General features: G+C 63.2%; 1 protein-coding gene across 2 annotated transcripts in view; it reads right to left on the bottom strand.

The window, feature by feature from the left end:
* The window catches only part of DNAH17 (dynein axonemal heavy chain 17), a 57,814-nt gene extending 39,140 nt beyond the window's left edge, over positions 1-18,674 (bottom strand). For both annotated transcript variants that reach the window (XM_040989842.1, XM_040989843.1), the window contains exons 1-19: positions 18,145-18,674; positions 16,907-17,100; positions 16,376-16,568; positions 16,031-16,130; positions 15,862-15,947; positions 15,620-15,745; positions 14,852-15,004; positions 14,555-14,641; positions 13,232-13,399; positions 12,962-13,078; positions 10,136-10,401; positions 9,608-9,803; positions 8,306-8,452; positions 7,003-7,111; positions 6,200-6,303; positions 5,392-5,532; positions 2,988-3,131; positions 1,899-2,081; positions 67-321 (exon numbers count right to left, since the gene is read on the bottom strand). In XM_040989842.1, coding sequence (XP_040845776.1) covers positions 67-321; positions 1,899-2,081; positions 2,988-3,131; positions 5,392-5,532; positions 6,200-6,303; positions 7,003-7,111; positions 8,306-8,452; positions 9,608-9,803; positions 10,136-10,401; positions 12,962-13,078; positions 13,232-13,399; positions 14,555-14,641; positions 14,852-15,004; positions 15,620-15,745; positions 15,862-15,947; positions 16,031-16,130; positions 16,376-16,568; positions 16,907-17,100; positions 18,145-18,489 — 3,114 coding nt within the window. In that variant the 5' untranslated portion in view covers positions 18,490-18,674. The remainder of the gene's footprint in view (positions 1-66; positions 322-1,898; positions 2,082-2,987; positions 3,132-5,391; positions 5,533-6,199; positions 6,304-7,002; positions 7,112-8,305; positions 8,453-9,607; positions 9,804-10,135; positions 10,402-12,961; positions 13,079-13,231; positions 13,400-14,554; positions 14,642-14,851; positions 15,005-15,619; positions 15,746-15,861; positions 15,948-16,030; positions 16,131-16,375; positions 16,569-16,906; positions 17,101-18,144) is intronic.
* Between the last annotated feature and the right edge of the window lie 2,920 nt (positions 18,675-21,594).

Genomic DNA, 21,594 nt, shown 5'->3' with positions numbered 1-21,594 from the left:
TGGGGAGCTGTAACAGCAACAACGGGCAGACGGGCTCTGTCCCGAGGGACGCAGGGCCGGACGCACCTGCTGCTGGAACTGAGCGAGGGTGGGCTGGGCCTTGGGCACCATGTCGTCCGTGCGCGTGTCCAGCTCCTCCTGGGTGGGCACGTGGCCGAAGAAGAGGAAGTTGCGCATGAACTCCTGGGGGTCGTCGGTCCAGAGGTAGGAGAACCTTTCGATGGACTCCTGGTACTCCTCGGCCTCCTTCATGGCGTTGATGACCAACGTGGACAGCTCCTCCCTCATCTCGATGAGGTCCGTGATATCCTCCAGGTCTGTCTGCAAGGGGAGCGGGCACGGGCAGGCTGAGGAGGCGCTGGCTGCTCTCCAAGCCCAGCCCCGCCAGGCAGAGCCGCCGCAGCGGGGAGCTGGGGACGCGCTGGCTCCCACGCCGAGTGTGGCTCTAGACTCAAGGTTGAGCTGTCCTCTCTGGACTCGCCTGCCGTGGTGGGCAGACACCACAGGGCCGCACAGGGCTTACATTCCAGGTGAGCAGACCCCAGGGCTGGGATCACCTGGAAGGTGACAGACGGGGCTGGGACTGGAAGCGGGTGGGGACAGCTCCCATCCTGCGTGTCACCCAGACCTTGCCCAGTGCAGCTGCCTGGGCGGGAAGTCTGAAGCTCCATCATGGCTTAGGCAGGTGCCTGGTGTGGTGTGGGTGTCGGGCTCAGCATCGGCTGCCGCCCAGGACGGCCCCAGCCTGTGCCATAGCCCTTGGACTGAGTACCCAGCTCCCTCAAAGGCAGACCCCTGGGCACAGGGCAGTGGGGATGGTTCAAGCCATTTGGTCCCTGCCACCCACATGGGGACCCTAAATGGAGTCCCTGGCTTGGGCCCGACCCCATGTGAGGTAGGCAGGGCTTGCCACTGAGCCTCCTCCTTCGCGGTACCCTCCATGGGCCTGCCCAGCCCTCTGCCTACTGTGGGCTCGGACAGGCTGCAGAGCTTCCACCATGAGGGTCCCCAGCCAGTGTGTGCTGGGAGAGCCAGATCAGGTGCCTGTTAGTGCCTGAGCTCAGCCTGCTGTGGGGACGTGGCGGGGGTGGAGGCCGTGGGCAGGAGCCTAGCTGGCAGTCTGCACCACAGGGGCCCTCGCCGCGCGCGGCTGTGGGTGCCGGCCCAGCCTATCGGCTTCAGGTGGCTCCGAGTCACTGCTTCTGCCCCTCACAGCCTGAACACTCCGCTGTCCTGTGTGGGTCAGCAGCGCCCATGTCGGCTCCGCTCAGAGGCCAGCCTTGACCGTTCCAGGCAGGGAGCTGCTCCCCTGCTAACCCACCCTCCACCTCCCCCGGCAGACACACACACGGGCAGACCTGCACGCATGCTCACATGCCCCAATGCACATGTTCACACAAATTCAAACGTGCACACCTGGACAGAAACCCACACACCTACGTGTAGACCCACACGTGCACACAGTCTGCCCCACATTTACCCCCCAATCACAGCTGCCCTTTGACGAGATCGCGATGACTCACAAACATTGGAGACAAAGAGCCTGCTGCCCTTTCCCTGCCTCCACGCTCCACACACACCCACCCCCCGTTCTGCCGCTTAACCCAATCTGTGACCCGGCTCGGCATGTGTCAATGCACAGAGATGGTCGTGGTACAATCACGGAGCGCAGTCGGCCCTCAGACCGGGCCACACGGGGTCCCGGGCAGGTGGTGGGGACTGAAGGACACTGGGGAGGTCAGTCCAGACAGGCCGACAAGGAGCAGCCACTCTGGGGCCCGGAAGGGACAAGGAGGCAGGGAACAGGATGTGGTGGCCCCGCAGCCAAGCGACAGCCGACAGCTCCCCGGGAACAGTCACTGGCTGTGTCCAGCAGCAGGCGGGGACGAGTGACTGACCTTGTAGTTGAGTTTGCCCTTGGCCAGCCGGGGGATGAGCCTGGCCACGTTGTAGATGTCATTGACGAGCCCTTCAATGAGTGCCAGGAAGCCGTGCTCGGCGCCCATCTCCAGGGACGGGTTGAAGGTCAGCCCTGCGTCCTCCAGCTCCATGCGGATCTCCAGCAGGGGCGCCACGTTCTCCTGCACAGGGCAGCACGTGGTCAAGGCCGCTGGCTCCCGCTGGCCCTGTGGCTTCTGAGGGACTTTGGCCTTCCCTGGCCCTCCCCCAGGCTGGCCATGTAGAAGTGGGCCAAGGCAGGTACACAGGTCGTGGGACCTGCTGCCTGGGCCTCGAAGCTTGAAGCTGCCACCCACCAGTCTTGGGCGAATCCTGTGCCCCCCGTGTCCCCCAAAAGCTTCACTGAGGGATGAACACTCGTGGTCTCTGGGCTGTGGTGAACCATCAGAGCATTGCAGACAAGGACCAGCACACGCGTGACCGCAGCCTGCATGGGGCTGTGAGGTGGCCCACGCTGGCCCCACGTGAGGCTCTGGGATTGAGGCCACCCTGGAGCCCTTCCCATCACATGGGAGGCTCTCAGCGTGGGGTCCACGGCATGGGCCTCATTGCTACCCCAACTTCAACTGCCCCCGGAGCCCGTGAGCGCCAGGGGAGCTGTCTGCGCGTCTCCGGAAGCAGCTGTCTAGGGCCAAGAAGCTGCCCCTGCTGGCCACCCGCGGCATTCTGTGCTGGCCGCACTAACCCACCCAGCCAGCCATCACACGGCTTGGATGAGGCTCACCTCTGCCCGCCTTCCTGGGAAGCCTTGCCCAAACAAAGCATCAGGTGGCGAGGGTCACTCCCCGAGAACAAGGCAAGCCCCTGGAGGCCCGGTCACGGAGGGTCCCGTGGTCTCAGGGTGTTGTTGCCGACAGGACGGCACCTCCCAGCCCCCCCACTAAGCCTGAACAGGGGTCGGCGGTGCCTGCCCCCCACTCCCGGCAATCTCAGCAGGTTTGCAGCGACCAGCTGGCCTGGCCCGAGGGCACATCTGTGAGGTGCCAGCCTGGGCTGTGGCGCCACGAGCACCCTGCTGTCTGACTCACGTCCATCACCATGTTGTCTGTCAGGTAGGTCAGGGACTTGCGGATGAAGGTTTTGAACTCGTCCAATACCAGGTTGTCGACGTAGCTGATGTAATCCTTCCAGGGCAGGCTGGTCACGTCCGCCTTGAACAGCTCCGCGTTCTCCTGCCGGCACAAGCCCAGCCTTGGCCGCTGCCCGCTCACTGGCTCTGCTGTGTGCTGTTCTCCACTTAGACCCACAGAGCGAGAGACGGCTCCTCCCTCCACTGGCTCCCTTCAGCACTGGCTCCCTGCGGCAGCCAGGACTGGGCGGAAGCTGGAGCCTCATCCAGGTTTCCCACGTGGGTGCAGAGGCCTGAGCCCTTGGGCCATCCTGGCTGCTTGCCCAGGCATATTAGCAGGGAGCTGGATGGGAAGTGGAGCCGCTGAGACAGGCAGCAGGACACGCACGGAATGTCGGTGTCACAGATGGCAGTGACACTAAGCTCCCATGACACTGGCCTCCACGTGTTCACTATTTATTCCACCAACCTGTGGTGGCCCTGTGGTAGCTCCATGGTGGCCCCGTGGTGGCCTGGTGGTGGCCCTATGGTGGCCCCATGGTGGCCCCGTGGTGGCCCCGAGGTGGCTCCAGAAATGCAGGCCTGCCTCTGTGTCCCGAGTGTGCCCGGCTCTGGTGTCTGCTCAGCCTGTTGCCTCCCACTCCTGCCCGGGGTGGCTTCTCCAAAGCCCCAGGCTCTGTCATCCCAGGGTGGGTCCCCGTTGGTGACAGGTACCCGCTGAGTGACTCAACAGTCTGTATCCCCCTCCGGGCCCGGAGCCCTTGCCCTGCACCAAGGAAGCCGCAGCCCACGCCTGGTCCAGATGATGAGCAGGCGGATAGCGGGGAGGTCAGACGGATGCACAGACCTGGATGGAGGGAGGGAGGGGTGGGAGGACGAGCAGAGGGTGGCTGGGTGTGCCGATGGGTGAGTGAGTGAGTCAACAAGACATTACATAGCACTCCAGGGTGATTGCGACCCACTGTGCCTGTAGGCAGTCCTGTGCTAACAGAGACGAGGAGCCGCCGGCTGTAGACAGAATGAGGAGGTTCCCGGGATGGCAGGGAGAGCAGGTGTGCGTGGTAACAGAACCCTGCACAGCCAACCATGCTGGCAGGGCCACTCTTGGAGACACCACCATCCCTTACGGGCACTGATTCAAGTCCTGGCTGCTCCACTTCCCATCCTGCTCCTTGCTGATGCATTGGGGCAGGCAATGGAGGATGGCCCAAATGCTTGGGCTCCTGCACTCACAGAGGAGACCTGGAAGAAGCTCCTGGCTCCTGGTTTCAGATGGACTGAGCCCTGGGGCTGCTGCGGCCACACCCGGAACACTGCCCTCTCTCCGCCTCTTCCTCTGTCACTTTTTTCAACATATATATATATATATTTTTAAATGAGGATAAGAAAGCAGTGCTGGGGTGGGTGGTGCTTTAGCCTGGTCCTGGCCTGGCTGTTGCAGGATGCTGCTCTCCTCCCTCTGGGGGGTCCTGCTCATTGCGGCTCCTCCCCGGCCCCCTCGCTGGGCCTGAGTGCCCGGAAGCTTTCCTGACTGTGAGCCAGGCCTGTGCTGCCTGTCACGCTCACAAGTGGACAGGTCAGTGCACCCACGTGTCTGCACCTCAGTGTTGTATCTTGCGGGGCCTGCGGGGCCCGTGGCAGAGGAGGCAGACATGCCGTGCGGCCGCCACTCGCCCCTTAGGGTGACGCCACCAAAGCGATGACGCCACCGCAGGCCAGTTGACCACAGATCTCCCACCTCCCCGACCAGGGCTGAGATCTGGCCTTAGTTCCCCACCCTCCCTCTGCACCTGCCTGGGGAAACCCCAGCCAAGTCCCCCTGCAGGACGTCCCAAGACCAAGGAAGAATTCCTGCCCGGTTCTGTTGCTTATATTCTGCTCAGAATAAACTGGAACACAAGCCATATGAGGAAGCTCCAGGGGAGGCGGGTCGGAAGCCCCTACAGGATCAGGCGTTGGGGTCGGACCCCCAAGGATGCCCACATCTTCCCCCAGAGCCTAGGGGTCCCATGGCGACCCCCCCAACAAAGGTGAGCACCTACCCTGGGGGCAGCCTCACCCCAGCATAGGCACCTGCAGGCAGGCAAGGATGTGCCACCTGCACACCTGCCCTGGGCTGCTGATGGGCACCCGTGAAGTGGGGCACCCATGATGGTGGCCTGCACAGGCTGGTGCCACTGCTCGGCTTGGGCGCACGTATGACTGCCAACTGGCTGGACCATTCTAGGCAGGAGAGACCCGGGCTCGGAGGCAGCAGTGAGGCTGGCTGCCGCTCTGAGACACGCCTCTTCTGGAGCCTTCGGAGGGAGGGATGCTGGGACTGGCATCCTGGCCGGCCCACCTCCCCCTTCCTCTGCCCTTACCGCCAGCATGCCCTGGACCTTGACGCCGGCCTCCTTGACGGCCGTGTAGCGCTTGTTGAGGTCGGCCATCCTCCCATCCAGGTCCAGCAGGGCCTCCTTCTTGCCATCCTTTCTCTCAAATAGGGGGTTGGACGACCAGTCCTGGACGGAAAATGCTGGGGTAAGTGGGGAGCACATTGCCAGGAGCCCTCCCTGGCCAGGGTCTCCTGTGTCCAAGTGACTGTAAGCCAATGGCAAGCTCCCTGTCCCTGGCACCCAGCCCCCCAGCCCTGTCCCTTGGTCTCCCCAGCCCCCTAGCCCCCAGCCCCCCAGCCCCAGCCTCCCAGCCCCCCAGTCCTGTCCCTTGGTCTCCCCAGCCCCCTAGCCCCCAGCCCCCCAGCCCCAGCCTCCCAGCCCCCCAGTCCTGTCCCTTGGTCTCCCCAGCCCCCCAACTCCAGCCCCCCAGCCTCCCAGCCCTGTCCTTTGGTCTCCCCAGCCCCCCAACCCCAGCCCCCCAACCCCAGCCCCCCAGCTCCAGCCCCTCAGCCCTGTCCTTTGGTCTCCCCAGCCTCCTAGCCCCCTAGCCCCCCAGCCCTGTTCCTTGGTCTCCCCAGCTACCCAGCCCCCCAGCCCTGTCCCTTGGTCTCCCCAGCCCCCCAGCTCCCCAGCCCTGTCCCTTGGTCTCCCCAGCCTCCCAGCCTCCCAGCCCTGTCCTTTGATCTTCCCAGCCCCAGCCCTCCAGCCCCCCAGCCTCCCAGCCTCCCAGCCCTGTCCCTTGGTCTCCCCGGCCCCCCGGCCCCCTGGCCCCCCGGCCCCCCGACCCGCATACCTTCATGACCTGGCTGATGCCCTCCACGTTCTGCTTGGCTTTCTGGATGCGGTTCTGCAGGTTGCACAGGATTTCCCGCATCTCCTGAATATACTGGAATACGTCTGCAAAGAGCAGGTGGCTGAGGGACCGCACCTGCCCGGGAAGACACTTCTTGCGTGGGCCTTACCCGCTAAGGTGAGGAATTGGAGAATTCCACCTGAGTTTCCCAGCGGCTGCGGGGGAAGGGGAGGCTGCAACACCAAAGGGTGATGTCCCTTGGGCCAGAGACAGGCTCCCAAGTGCGTGGCCCCCTTGTTCCCCTGAGGAGCTGCAGGGCCCAGCCCCCCAGGAGCACGGTACAGCCTACAACACAGCGGGGAGGGGCAGCTGCAAGAGAGACAGATGCAGAGACAGGAGGACCCTCTCAGGGCAGACCGCAGCTTCAGGGACATGCACGGTGACATGCAGTCCCCCTCCCACTGACTGGGGGGGTGCAGGGCAGCAGGGTGGGGCCAGGAGGAGAGCTGGGGCTCCTGGCCACGTGCCCCACGCCTGCTGGCCTGGGTCAGTAGAGTTGGGTGCTGGCTCTCATGCCCTGAATGCCAGGTCCCCAGCAAGCCCAGTTTGGATACTCTGGGGTCTCCCTTGGTCCCCCCCAAGGAAGCCACTGGTAAGGGACACACGAGGGCTCCTCTGGGGTGGGGTCAGCAGGTGGAATCCCCCCGGGGCCTTCAGCACGATCCCACTGCCAGCTGGGGACGGTGACCGCTCGGGACCGGACGCGGCGTGCACCCCAGGCGGTGGCGACGGGGGCCTGGTACCTGTGCTATTCCAAAACAGCGTTGTCTCAGCACTCAGCAACTTCACATCTATCGCTTCCAGCTCTGCCTTTATCAGTGGAAACTCCACCTCCATCATGGTCGTCTTGATCTACGAAACACGGGCTGCCATGTCCCCGCCTTCCCAGATCCCACCGGGTCGCAAGGTGTTCTGTCTGAAGATCTTTAACCACTCCATGCCAAGCAAACCAGTGCCACTTGTTAGTGCCAGAATTATGTGTAAGTCTTACTTTGGAGGTGTTTTTTTTTTTTTTTCCTTTTTTTAAGATTTGATTTGAGTGGCAGAGGAACAGAGGGGAACAGAAGGCGAGGAGACACAGGGATCTTCCTTCCGCTGGCTCACTCCCCAGACGGCTGCCATGACCACAGCTGGGTCAACATGAAGCCAGGAACTTCCTCCACGTCTGCCACACTGAGTGTGGGAGCCAAGGGACCTGGGCCATCCTCTGATGTGCTTTCCCGGGCACATCAGCAGGGAGCTGGATTGGAACCACAGCAGCCGGGACTTGAACCAGTGCTCATGTGGTGTGCCAGTGTGACAAGCTTAGCCACTATGCACAGCACCAGACCCAAACTTCCAAGACTTTTATCACGAAGAATCTATGTAAAAGGGCTGGTGTTGTGGCATGGTGAGTGGGTGAAGCCTCTGTGAGGCTGCTGCCAACAGGCTGCCAGTTTGTCATCTGGCTGCTCCCTGCTGCTGGTGGCCTGTAAAAGCTATGGGTTGGCCTATACGTGTGGTTGACACTCCTGGCTCCTGCCTTCAGCCTGGCCTAGCCCTGGTCATTGTGGCTAGCTGGAGAGTTAGCCAGTAGATGGAGGACTTGCTTCAGTGTGCCATCCCCAACCCCCTTCTCTCGCAGCCCTGCCTCGCGGGCCGAGCCAACTAGCTCTGAGCCGACAGGGACCGTCCCCAAGGCTGGCCCACCCTCCCCTAGGCCTCTGGTTTGCGGGCGTCAGGAGTCAGAACATCAATGGCTGTGGGGTTAGGGGCCAAGGAACCGACCCGCGGCCCTCACCCCCACGCCTACAGATACCTCACTCTAGGCTTCCCCACGGACAAGGAGCCCGTCTGTCCCCCTGTAAGGTCCCCCATCCCCACTGGTAGGGAGGAGCTGCAGGGCGTGTGCCCCCGTGCATTGGAGGGTTGCCAGCTCTGGAGTGCCCAGTGTCTTCTAGGGCAGTAACTGCCAGGAGAGGCCAGAGTCGCCATGGATGCGGGAACCTGCCCACACCCCGCGCCCTGGCACAAAGCTGGAAGCCTGGCAGAGCAGGTGCCGCCCACCTCGTTGTACCAGCCCACGATGAGCTCCAGGTTGCCCACAAACTTGCGGAAGGTCTCGTTTTCGGAGAAGAGGCTCTCGGCGTTGCTTGGAATTGCCTTCTGCTGCTGGAAGTTTAGATACTTCACCTCTCTCAGGACGGCCACCAGCTGGGCGGGAACCAAGGTCAGGTAGGGCACACCTTGGCACCAGGTGCGTGGGGTGCCCGCCTCATTGTAGGCAGGTGACCCCATCCTATCTGCCCCACTGACAGCACTGCACTGGGTGACGTCATCTCGTCTCATGTCTGGCCCCTCCCTCTCCCACCACCCTCCAGGTGGCTGGGTCTCCTCTGGGTGTCCAACCGGGCCAGGCGGACGGTCCCCTCCCAGCAGCCAGCCACTGGCACTCGCAGGGCTGCTGGGACACCACACTGGCCCTCTCACATGGTCAGTCCAGCACTCCTGGGCAGAGCCAGGTGCTCCTCCAGGACCACTTGGTTCGGATGGGGCATGACCCCCACGCCCCAAGGGGCCGGCATTGGAGCCTCCTCCACGGGGCGGGGGGCGGCTGCTGGACCCACGGCCTGGATCTCAGCACAGGGCCTTCAGACACACCACCCCAAGGCGTCCCTCTGGCCAGAACCCTGCCAGAGTTAACCATACCTGCACACCGTGATGCCCAAGCCCTCTGGACCACCTTCCCTCCCTGCTCCTTCTCCCAGTCATCCCGCCCACCGGCCCCCTGCACCTGGGCTCTGGCTGCATGGCTTACTAGCTGCCCTCTCTCTCCCGGGCTGCCCAGCTCCTGACAGGCAATAGCATGCGTGGGCACAGAAGGGTGCAGCCCAGGGAGCTCAGCCTCCCTCTGCAGAGGCCTGGTCCACCAGCCCGGCTCTGGTGCCCGTGGAGGCCTGGCCCACCAGCCCGGCTCTGGTGCTTGGTGTCCCTGGCCCACCGGCCCGGCTCTGGTGGTCAGTGTCCCTGGCCCACCAGCCAGGCTCTGGTGCCCGCGGAGGCCTGGCCCACCAGCCCGGCTCTGGTGCTTGGTGTCCCCGGCCCACCGGCCCGGCTCTGGTGCTTGGTGTCCCCGGCCCACCGGCCCGGCTCTGGTGCTCGGTGCCCCTGGCCCACCAGCCCGGCTCTGGTGCTCGCAGAGGCCTGGCCCACCAGCCCGGCTCTGGTGCTTGGTGCCCCTGGCCCACCGGCCCGGCTCTGGTGCTCGCAGAGGCCTGGCCCACCAGCCCGGCTCTGGTGCTTGGTGTCCCTGGCCCACCGGCCCGGCTCTGGTGCTCGGTGTCCCCGGCCCACCGGCCCAGCACTCACCGCTTTGCTGAAGTTGACCTGGATGAGGCCGGTGTCAGGGTCGCGCTGGATCAGCGGCTGCCGCAGGTTGAAGTGGCAGTCCTGGTCCACGGTGCCCACCCACTGCTGGTAGACCTTGTGTCGGCAGCCCCTGAGCAACTCCACCATCTCGTCGTACTTGCGGTAGGTGAGCTGGGCCTCTTCGCTGGACGTGACCCTGGAGCCAGAATCCCCCGGCTCCTCACTCACATCGCAGGCAGTACCCCACCCTGCTCCCTGCACCCCTAATGGCTTTAGTACTCTCCTTGGAGGCAACGGGCAGATACCCTACGTCAAAACCAAACCCTGACCACCGCTGGCAGCAGCTGGCCTGGGAGCCCAGGCGCCTGGCCTGGCCCAGCTGAGGCTCCATTCTTCCTTCCCTTCCTGCTTAGGACCCCGAGAAGGGCAGATGGACACTCCTCGGTCTCCCCAGGGCAGGGGCGGGGCAGGGCAGGGAGGAGCTGGGCAGGGCAGGGAGGTGCAGCTCCTTCAGGCTAAGGGACTCACGGGTGCTCAATGTGCTTGATGTATTTCATGGATGCCTCCAGCCGCTCCTGCAGCTCCAGGCTCCACTTGAGCTGTCCAGCCACGGGCGGCAGGTTCTTGTGGATCGGGGGGATGCTGCCGTCTGCGGAGGCCGCCATCTGGGCGTCGTACAGGAGCTTGGCATTGTCCAGCTCGGTGTCCAGCAGCTGTAGCATCACCGAGTATCGAGGCACCACTTGGGCCAGGATCAGCGGCCGCTCCAGGAGGCTCCCGCACATGTACAGGAGCTGTGTGGGCGAGGGGACACGGGGAGGAGGCGTCACGGACAGGGATCATTGGGAATCCCGGACAGCAGCTGTGGACAAGATGGGTGGAACATCAAGACAGAAACACGGTGCATGCCAGGCTGCAGGGTTGTGGCCAGCAGGTCAAGCTGCTGCCTGCGGCGCTGTACCCCAGGGGTGCCTGGCTGGAGTCCTGGCTGCCTGCGGTGCTGTACCCCAGGGGTGCCTGGCTGGAGTCCTGGCTCCTCAGAGTCCGATCTGGCTGCCGACGTGTGCACACCTGGGAGGCAGTGGATGACAGGTTGAGTGCTTAGGCCTCTGCCTCACATGGGGAGACGCGCAGGGGTGCTGGGTGCCTCACACGGGGAGACGCGCAGGGGTGCTGGGTGCCTCATGGGGGAGACACGCAGGGGTGCTGGGTGCCTCACATGGGGAAATGTGCAGGGGTGCTGGGCGCCAGCCCTGGCCGTCACAGGCATTTAGGGAGTGAATCACAAGATAAAGTGTGCTCTCTCCCTCTCTCTTCAGTAGATGAAAATAAACATTTTGCAAATCTCATTAGAACCTTTGTCCTGAGTAGCACTGGGCTGTGTGATTCCCGGAGCACTTGGCTGCCTTAGCAGTGGCCAGTGGGACCTGGGGCTGAGCGAGCAGCTCTGTAGAAAACAGGCAGAGGGCCCAAACTGTCACGGCACAGGGCCGGCCTCTCGCTGCCGGGGCAGCCCTGCCAGTGCCGTGGCCCAGAGGCCAGACGGAGAACTTCGAAACAGTTGGAAAGCTCCCCTAGCTGCTGCTTCAGGCTCTATGTGCCCAGGCAGGGGAGGAAAGCCAGTCCACACCTCACGGCCGGGCGGCAGGGACCCAACTCACTTGAGCCACCAGCGTGCTGCCTCCCAGGTCTGCATCTGTGGGACCTGCAGAGGGGGACCCGGGTGCTCCGAGACGGGTGCAGTGGTCTCAGAGGTGAGGCTATATCTCAGAATTACACACACACAGCTCGTTGGTTGATTTCCCAGCCGGCTGCGATAGCCCAGGCTGAGCCAGGCTGAAGACAAAAATTTCACCCAAGTCTCCTACGTGGGCGCAGGGCCCAAGCACCAGGACCATTCTCTGCTGCTTCCCAGGCCATCCAGGAACTGGGCCGGAGGCGGGTCAGCTGGGATGCAAACCGGCAAGTGCTTGGATACGGGTCTTGACCTTCGCGCCACAACACTGCCCTGAATAAAGAACGATTGTTTCGGCAGTAATTACTCCCTGTAGGTCAAGCACCAGCCCCCTCAGGGACACACTTGGGACCCCCCAGTGTCTGAACTCACTGGGCTGGTGGGGAGCCCACCAGTGCCTGGCCCAGCTGCATCTGCTCGAGATTCGGGTATGAACACTGCGACCCTTGACCCAGGAAATGGTCTTCAGAGGAGACCACAGCATGACTGTACAGAATCACACAGTGCTTTCCATGTCCCCAGAAGGGGACAGCCTGTGGCTCAGAGGAGAGCGGTGAGGACACCCCGGCTGGACACACCTCTGTCCCACCACCTGCAGGGCAGCAGGGCGGGCACTGGAAAGGCAAGAAAATCCTCTTGCTACAAGCTTATGACCTTGCCGACGCCCCCTGCCCTACTTCTGATATTCGCACACTTTGCCTTCTGCCAGGAGGCAGTCGTGTGGAAAGCCGCCCTAGCACTTCCTTGGCTGCGTGTAAACTGCCGGCTGTGTGGGCTGGCGCCTGGCAGCCTGGGCACAGGAGGGGCCCGGGCGTGGGGAGCCCAGGGGCATGTCCTCATTGTGGGGCAGGGAACAGGGTTGTCATGTGTGGGAGCTGAGAGCTGCGTACACACAGACAGGGCTGGGGAGCCAGGTCTCCCATTTCCTCGTCCCCTGCCAGTCTAGAGATGTGACAGTGTTGATGCTGGCATTCCAGCACGGGCCTCTGATGTGGTACCCCCACAGCCGAGCGGGTCCCCAAATCTCTCGGCTGCCACGAGCTAGGCTGTTCGGGGTGAGTCTAGACCCAGCGCCTGCCTCTACGTCCTGAGTCACCCAGACCCCAAGACCCCAGCTCACACAGAGGACCAGAGCAGGCTGCAGGCTCAGAGAGCCCACTGGTGCGTGTTCAAGTGGGCTACTCCATCCAGAGCGCCTGCGTTTGAGTCCCGGCTGCTCTACTTCCAGTCCAGTTCCCTGCTAACACATGTGGGAAGGCAGCCAAGGACGGCCCCGACTGCCCGGACCCCCACCACTTGTGTGGGAAATCTTCATCAAAGAGAAGAGGAACGGTGAGAAATGAAACATTTGCCTCGAGCCCACCAGCACACGCCGGGCCCGGGCAGTAGCTTTCCCAGCAGCCAGACCACTCCGGGAGAGCCCACCCCCTTCAAGAAGTCAGCAAAACCGTATCACAGGACAGGTGTGTTGTGGCTCAGTGCCTGCCGCCTCGTGCCTGGCCCCCTCCTCCCCGCCTGCAGGCCCAGAAGCAGCACCAGGCACTGCCCCAGGGGCCCCGGGGGACGCCTAGGTGGCAGCCGGCCTACCCAGCAGCCGTGAGCTCCTGCCTGGCGCTTGCCTTTGCGGAGGTCTCCATGCAATTGCAGTCGCCCAGCGCCTGGCAGAAGATGGTCGCCAGTCTGCGGTCCAGATCCTGAATCTTGGTCTCAAAGTCGGCGTAATCGTTGTCAAAACTCTAGGAGGGTGTGGACCCACGACGTTGGAACCTGTGTGTGCGGTGGGGTGGCGCCACCCGCCTCCTGGCCCACGGCAGTGCCCACTGAGCGCACAGCGTGGGTGTCCCTCGCCCACAATCCCCCGGGCCCCTGCGTGTGGCCCCGGCACTCACCGCGTCCCCCGGGTCCAGCGGATCGTACTTGCAGTCAGCAAACACCCGCACCAACTCAAACACCTCCTCATAGATCTGGGCCACCAGGTTCCCCAGGGTGTTGCCCCGCACGCCTCCCAGCTCGATCTTCTCCAGCTTGAGGAACTCGATGGCCGTCTTGTAAAGGTCCTGGTGCCAGATGGGAGGAAAGCCCACAGGTCCCACTCAGCCCGGGCTCCTTCAGGTGGCCAGCGTGCCGGAGGCAGAGGGCACGGGGCTGGAAGGGCTCTGGGCCCAAGGAAAGCGGCTCAGCGGCTTCTCCTGCTGCCTTCCCTTCCTGCAGCCACTTCTGCCACCCCCTGCTCCGTGAGCAGCTCCTATGTGTGAGTGTAGGGGGCTCATTTCCCCCAGTGAACCCCCACACCCCCTCCTGTCCCCACCAGCACACATTCCGGGCCCAGGTTGCGACTGGGACCACCTCAGCAAGCCATGATGCGTAGCAGGCGTGCAGCCAGCACCACGTCCTCACCTCCAAGACCTGCTCTTCCCCCCGGGGACTGCTACAGGACAAACACAGCGTCCTGCAGAGGCCCCCCGAGGGCCTCCCTGTCCTTAGAGGATGCGGTGCGGGCCCGTGGGGCCTCTCCCAGAACGCGCCCTACTGACGCTCACGGTGACCCCTTGCCTTTTTCTACATGGCGTTTCAGAGTCTGTGTTACAACTCAGCGGGTCAAGGCATTGCCTGTGACACTGCGTCCCAGGCGGGCACCGATTTGTGTCCCAGCGGCTCTGCTTCCGACCCTGTGCCCGCTGAAGCAGTGGGAGATGCCTGAGTGCTTGGGCCACTGCCACCCATGGGTGACCCCAACGAAGCTGCTGGACTTTGCCTGGCCCAGCGCTGCCCAACTGTGCCATGTGGGGAGTCCAGCAGTGGACGGAAGGCCCCCCTCCTCTCTCCTCTGTTAACTCCTTCGAAACAAAAAACCCCAGCTTTGTGGCCACCTCTCGCTGCCTCCCCTCGCCTCTTCCCTCCAGTGAGGGCCACCTTGAGCCTTCTTGGCTTTCATCTGCTCCCTGTCCCTCCGAGCGGCCACCCTGGGGCCAGGTGCTCACTGGGGACAGTGTGGCCCCACTAGCTCCCTCGGCTTAGGCGCCCAGCTTCCAGCGGCAACCTGCTTGCACACCCAGCCGGGGGTGGGGGGGTGAGGGGTGGAGGTTCGTCTGCACTCTCAGTTGACAGTACCAGGCTTGGAGGACACTGTGCCCCACTGTGCCACAGGCCCCACACAAGGCCAGGGGCAGGCCACGCTGTGGAGGGTACATGGCCCGAGGTCCCGTCCTCACCTCAATGGTCTGGATGCGGCGGAAGAAGGCGTTCATCCTGGAAAACGCCAGAGAGGAGGGGAACTCCCAGAGCACAGGCTGCCTGTCCTGGAGGAGGGGGAGGCGGGCGCGTGTGCGGTGGACGCCCCCTGCCTCCCGGCCACTCCGCGCAGGGGACCGCGGGACGCCCCCTGCCTCCCGGCCACTCCGCGCAGGGGACCGCGGGACGCCCCCTGCCTCCCGGCCACTCCGCGCAGGGGACCGCGGGACGCCCCCTGCCTCCTGGCCACTCCGCGCAGGGGACCGCGGCCCGCGCACCTTGAAGAAACGCTGCATGTTGTTGCAGCAGAAGTCGTAGGCGCGGTACAGCTCCCGCAGCACATTCACCGACAGCGAGATGCCGTTCAATACCTCTTCGATTTCCCCCTGCAAGCCCTTCAGCACCTCCTCCGGGCCCAGGTAGCTCCGCGTCTGAGCCAGGGAGAGAGGGCGGTCAGAGCTGAAGCCCATCCAGCCGCCCGAGGCCCCACCAGGCGCTGTCCCTGGCCTCCAGGCGCGCTGTCCCCTGGCTTCCAGGCGCTGTCCCTGGCCTCCAGGCACGCTGTCCCCTGGCTTTCTTGATCACTCAGGCCAGTGTCCCACCTGCCCATCAGCAGCTGTGCTGTTAGGGGATGGGGACGCCAGGGTCCCCCTTGCTCGGCCCTCACCCCAGGCTGGATTTTGTGTATGGTGATGTGGGCCCTCCAGGGTACAGGATGCACGGTCCCCTCCTGTCCCACATCAGGGCTGCTGGCACTGTTTGCACAATTGCAGGTGGGCCGCTGGATAGCCAAATGACCTCAGGTGAGGAAGGAGGGAGAGAAGGAGGGCTCCGTCCAGGGAGCCAGAAGGGGCCCATGACCCCCGAAAGCATCGGGCCGAGGCCTGGTTGCCAAGTCCCTCCTTCTGTCTTCCTGTTCTCCTCCCTCCTGCTGGGGAACCAGCTGGACAGGGCACTGCCCGGGCCCCTGGCAGAAGACAAGGGTGCTGCCAAATGGTCACCACCAAGTCTTGGCCTGCCAGGGCCAGGGGCACAGGTGGAGTTACCATCTCGATGAGCTGGTTACTGAACTCCTGCAGGATGACGATGATTCGAGAGGGCGTGTTGTAGTGCTTGGACGTAGCCCAGACGAAGGCGATTGTGTCCAGCACCTTGGCGATGAAGGTTGGCAGCTGGCAGGTGGGGATGGGAGGGGGTGTAACCAGGCTGTGGCACCCCAACACCCCCAGGCCCAGCCAGGAGAGAGTCTCCCTGGCGCTGCATGTCCCCGGCGCGCCCCACGCCGTACAGCCGTGAAGTCAGCCTGTTCCATCTCCTCCAGCAGGATCTGCAGGGGCCGCAGGTGCAGGACTATGTCATCGGCTTCCTTCAGGCCTGGGGAGGACGGGCCCTGTTCAGTCCCGAGGGTGCGGCTGTGGGGTCCCTGCGGCCCGCTGCCCCCTTCCCAAGGCGCTCACCCTCGCTCACGTTCCTGTAGACATTCTGCAGGGCTGGCCAGTAGCAGCTCTTGGCTTTCTCCAGAACCTCAACCATCTTGTTCACTTTGGGCCGGTTCAGCTGAGGAGGAGAGGGGAAGGGGGGGCGGGTAGGAGACGGTGGCCTTGCCTTGAGCCCCACGTGGAGGGATCTGAGGCCATTGACATGGGTCAGACAGGCTCACACATGGAGGGACCTGTGGCCGCCGACCGGGGCAGGGTGGTCTCCCCTGGAGCCCGACGTGGAGGGACCTGAGGCCGCGGACTGGTGCTGGGCAGGCTCATTCGCAGGACTCGAGGCCGCTGACCGGGGCAGGGCAGGCTCACCTGCTCATCGATGCATTTGAGGTTCATCAGCCGGGCCTCCCAGAACTCGAACTCCACCCGGGGTAGTGGGTGCAGCCCGTCCAGCAGGGCTTGGGCTGAGTCTTTGCTCAACACGTCCCGGATCTGGTGGGACCAGTCGATGATGATGGTCTCAATGGCGTGTAACAGTGAGTTGTCCAGAGAGGCAGGGATCCTGCTGGACCAAGGGAATCCTGAGCCTTGCCCGGCGGGGCACCCCGGGAGCAGGCCCCCTCCAGTATGAGCCGCAGGAATAACCCTTCCCCGGCTCACACAGCAGGGCAGCTGCAGGCGCCACAGGACAGCTCTGGGATGCCACAGCCTCTGTGCAGACCCTTCCCGCTGCACTGCACTTCTAACCCAGGGTGTGCGTGAGGAGAGCCTGGAGCCCAGCTACGGCCTGGAAGCCTTCGGCTCGGCAGCCTCCTCTTCCAGCCCTGTGCCATCCGCTGAGGGCTCTGTTCCACCCCGCAGGTGGCTGGGATGGGGTGGGCAGGAGGCGGGGCCGCCCACCTCTCCATGGACTCCAGCGTGCCGTCCAGGCTGCCCAGGTGCTCCGGGATGGGCAGCAGTGTCCTGCCTTTGATCTTGCCCCCCATTACAAACATCTCATTCTTGAGCTTGTGTGCTTGTTTCACTATGTCCTCCGTGACCACCTGGGGCCACCCGTCCATGTTCTCACGCTGGTTCAGCAGGGAGTAGAGGACCTGGAAGGGGAAGGCCCGAGCTTGGCCTGTGTCACCTCCAAGCGCTCATTACCCCACCCAGAAGCAGGAAGCCCGCAGGGTGCTGAGCCCAGTCCTTTCCTTGTGGTGGCACTGCCCCCTGCACTGAGGGAGGCCCCACCTGGGGCCAGCCCGCCACAGTCCTTGCTGTGAGCAGATGCCGGGCACCATGCGGGAGAATGGCAACGGCCGGCTGACAGGTGTCCCTCCCAGACCTCCATGAGGAGGCCTTAGCCTGCCTCCCCCTCCCACAGAATGCACTGTCTTTGGGAACAGGACCAAGGAGATAAGCACATTCAAGTGAGGCCCTCGTAGCAGGTGAGACCACCAGCTGCAGTGCCGGCATCCCATACGGGTGCTGGTTCAAGTCCCGGCTGCTCTGCTTCCAGTCCAGCTCACTATTAATGCCCCGGGAAGGCAGCAGAGGACAGTCCGCATCTGGAAGAAGCTCCTGGCTCTCCCACCTTCGCACAGACTCAGGCAAGTGAGCCAGCAGATGCAAGATTTTTGTCTCTTTGCCTTTTAAATAAGTGAATGACATTTTTAAAAACCTGAGGTCCTGCTGCACGGATTCCTTGTAGGAAAGCTAGGACCTGGGCTCCACACACAGAGGACACCCCAGGGGGACACGATCTGCAGGCCACCAGGGCTGAGGCAGCCAGAGCCGCGCCTCTGCCACAGCAGGCGCCCTCCTCTCCGCAAGCCACCTGTGTCCCTAAGAGTGGACCTCGGGCCACGTGCTTCCTGTGGTACATGCACGGGGACCAGGACCCGTCTCAGACAAGCAGCATGACGACAAAGGCTGAGGACCCTCTGCTGTGCCCAGGATGGTCCCATGCCACTGAGGGGGTCTGGGGCTGGGGCGCCCACTCTTTCCTCCTAGTTGGGGAAGCTTATCGCTGGTCCCAAGGTGGTCCACACCGTCCGGGGGCACGGGCAGGGACTGTCTACATGGGTGCAAGGCCGGGCCAGGGCCTGCCAGCCTCTGGGTTCCAAGCACCCCTCGGGGGCTGCCGCCCTGCCCACCTCCTCCACGATGGCCATCAGCTGCTCCACGGGCGTGGGGCTGAGGTCCCCGTACAGCAGGTGCGTCTTGTAGTTGGTCTTGGTGACGCTCTCGGGCTCTGTCTTGATGAAGTAGACGCCCTTGGACTTGAGGGATTCGGGGAAGCCCAGACAGGGCACAATGAAGCCGGCCGGGTTGAGGGTGAGCACAAGGACCCGCACGTCGGCCTTCTCCAGGAACTCTGTGAACAGGGCCATGTTCTCCTCCGCGCCCACCAGCTTGCTCCACTTGTCCGGCTTAAACCTCAGCACCATGCTGGCCACCTCCTCCAGGTACTCCATCCTGACGTCCGGCGCCACTGTCATCCTGACCAATCACACCGCAGCCACCTGCTGAGATGGACGGAGACCCAGGTGCCAGATGGCTCCCCAGCCTAAGGAAGGCCCCGGAGAGCAGCTGGCCTCGTGCGATGGGCGAGTGCAGGGTGTGTTGGGGGCCAAGGTCACTTTCACATGTTCTGGATGAATACCAGACCCGGGTCAGCTGTGGGGGTGCCGCCGAGAGAACGGAGGCGTGTGCCTGTGGAGCGTGAGCAAGAGGGGAGGAGGCTCAACAGGTCCTCGGATGGTGATAGCACAAGATGGACAGAGGGCCCAGGAGGCTATGAACTATCCCGCACCTGTCCAGGAGTAGACCGGGCTGACCCCGGCTCTTAACCCCGAGCTGCGAGCCGCGTGGCTGTGTGTTTCTCGGGGATGGGGCACTCACAGGTCCGCAGGTCTTCGTGTTTCACCAAGGCCGCTGCGGACAGGACAGCCCTTTGGGGGGCAGCTGCACCCTGTGTGTCACTCAGGCAGTCTGGGGCCCGCTTGTAGTCGAAACCTCTGAGAAACTGACAGGCGTCCCGCGAGCTGTTAGTGGCCGGTTCAGCAGCCCCTAACCCCTCCCCGACCCATGAGCGCACCGCAAACGCAGCCAAGCGCCGCTGCGTGAGGGGACACACGCAGGCACCCGGGGCCAACGGACGCACCTTGCCTGGGCTCCCTTAGACAAGCATCACAGCCTCATTCATAGCTGGGCCCGGGACCACCATGGACCCTGAAGAGAGGAAAGCCCCGCCCATCTGTCTTGCCCAGCGGCTGCAGCTGCCACCATAGGCATATAAGTGAACAGCCTCAGGTTCACCGGTGTTGTGGCTTTGCTTCGGAGGACGGCCCTGGGGTGGGCCCTAGAGCCCCAGTGGGCTGCATGCAATGGGCAGAGGCATTTGCGAGGTGGGCTTGCTCCTTCCCTGGGTGGGTCCCCGCTCAGCCCCTGCACTGCCTGGCACAGGTCCAGCTGCTCACCGGTTTTAGGCAAATGTCCACTCGTGTCCCTGTAGGCCAGAAGAAAGGCAGCCCGACCTAGAGCAGGAGGGGAAATGGCTCCCTTCCTAGTGGGGGCTCCAACTGCCACAGAACCCCAGGAGGCTCCTTGGGGCCTCTGGGACGGCCGGAATCTTCTCCCCGGGCTCCGGTCCCCAGGGGTGGGAGCTGCAGCCAGTGAGGAACCGGCCAGCCACGGCGATGCCTGCAGGGCTGTGGGATGGCAGTGCCTTTTGATTCCCCTTTACACACCCTGCCTCTGCCGGGCAGCCAGTGCATCCTTGGGTCATGAGCTGGCTGGTGTGAGCGAGCTGGTGGGGCCTGGGCTCTGCCTCTGGGCACCTGCTGGCTTGCCCAGCTATGGACTCAGTCCCTGCTGCTGTCCTGCCCAAAGTGAGGACCAAGCAGTGGGCAGCAGGGGACAGGACACGCCATGGGGACAGGACACGCCAAGGGGACAGGACACACCAAGGGGACAGGACACACCAAGGGGACAGCACCCAGGGCTGGGCAGCTCGGAGTGACCACACACCAGTCTGCCGTTGCTTCAGTTAGGACTGTTAAAGAGGGATTGCGATGAGGGCAGGGGAGGAGGCTCGGCCACTCTCGGTCCTTCTCCCGGGCCTGGCCACCAGGGCTCCCAGGCGGCTGGCAGGAGTCCAGGCACCCAAGCCATCTCCAGGAATCCCAGGCACTCCAGGACGGGCTGCAGTGCCCACAGCACCCAATTTTAGCCAGGGCTGCCAGGGGAAGCTGAGTCCTTCCTACACTGGCATCAGGACCTCCTTCCAGCCACAAACAACGCAGAATTGATGAAGGGAAGCTGCGGGGAGAGCACACCCCGGAGAAGGCAGTGGTCACGCACGTGGGACCCCGCAGCCAAGTGACCACGCCGCGTTTGACCTCGAGCCTGCTTCCGAGGAAAGACGGCGTGCACAGAACAGCAGGGAACACTTGCCAACTTGTACCTGCTAGGGCACCTGGATGGCGCAGTGATAGATGTCAGCTGACAACAAGGACACGGTGTTTGTAAGATGCATGTACGGGGGCGCCCGTAAGAGCAGGGTAAAGACTCGTAGGGTGATACTGGCATCCCATATGGGCACCAGTTTGAGACCCAACAGCTCCACTTCCCCTCCAGCTCCCTGCCTCTGGCCTGGGAAAGCAATGGAGGACAGCCCAAAGCCTTGGGACCCTGCACCCACGTGGGAGACCCGGAAGAGGCTCCTGGTTTCAGAGTGTCCCAGCTCTGGCCATTGTGACCATTTGGGAAGTGAATGGAATATCTCTCTATCTCTCTCTATATAACTCTGACTTTCAACATAAAATAAATAAATCTTAAAAAAAAGAAAATCCAGGGCTTCAAACTATGGTTGAAGCGAAGTAGTGGCTGAGGCACACCCCCACCCCACGGTGTCAGGGGACGTTCAACCCTGTGGTGCCATCCCACGGTCCCCCCTGGGCAGGGCTGGCCTCCTGCAGCCGGGAGGGAGGCAGGCAGCCTCCCGGGCTGCAGCTGAGCCTGCGTGCCCTTGCAGCCCGAGCTCAGGGCCACCCGCCTGCCTAGGATAGAGGTCTTCCCAGCACTTGGCATTTTCATGACTGTAACCTGGCCAGTCCCCCTGACTTAGGTGGGGGTGGCTTCCAGCAAGCAGGGCTGGGCGGGGCCTCTTCCCGGGGCATTGTTTGCTTTTTGTTTGTTTGTTTTAGAAACACTTCTTCCCCGAGGTTCACACCAACTCCCAGGTGGTGGAGGTCAGAACACTTCCTACGAAGGGCTCTGCTGGCCTGATGGTCTCCATGGCAACTGACCAACACACTAACAGGCATCACACCAATGGGCATGGCTGCGCTTCAATAAAACTTTATTTATAAAAGCTGGCAGTGGGCCATACCTACTTTATTGGTCCCAGTCTCCAGCCTGGCCCAACTCCAGCTGTCACGGCCATCTGGGGAGTGAGCCAGCAGACAGAAGATCTTCCTCTGTTACTCTACCTTCCAAATAAACAAGTTTTTATTTTATTTTTAAGATTCATTTTATTGGAAAGTCAGATATACAAAGCGTAGGAGAGACAGAGGGAAAGATCTTCTGTCTGATGATTCACT

Source organism: Ochotona curzoniae, unplaced genomic scaffold (assembly GCF_017591425.1).
Source record: "Ochotona curzoniae isolate NIBS_2020 unplaced genomic scaffold, NIBS_Ocur_1.0 contig_523, whole genome shotgun sequence".
NCBI lineage: Eukaryota > Metazoa > Chordata > Mammalia > Lagomorpha > Ochotonidae > Ochotona > Ochotona curzoniae.
The sequence above is the reverse complement of the archived record's forward strand: the minus strand, read 5'-3'. Positions and strand labels throughout refer to the sequence as shown.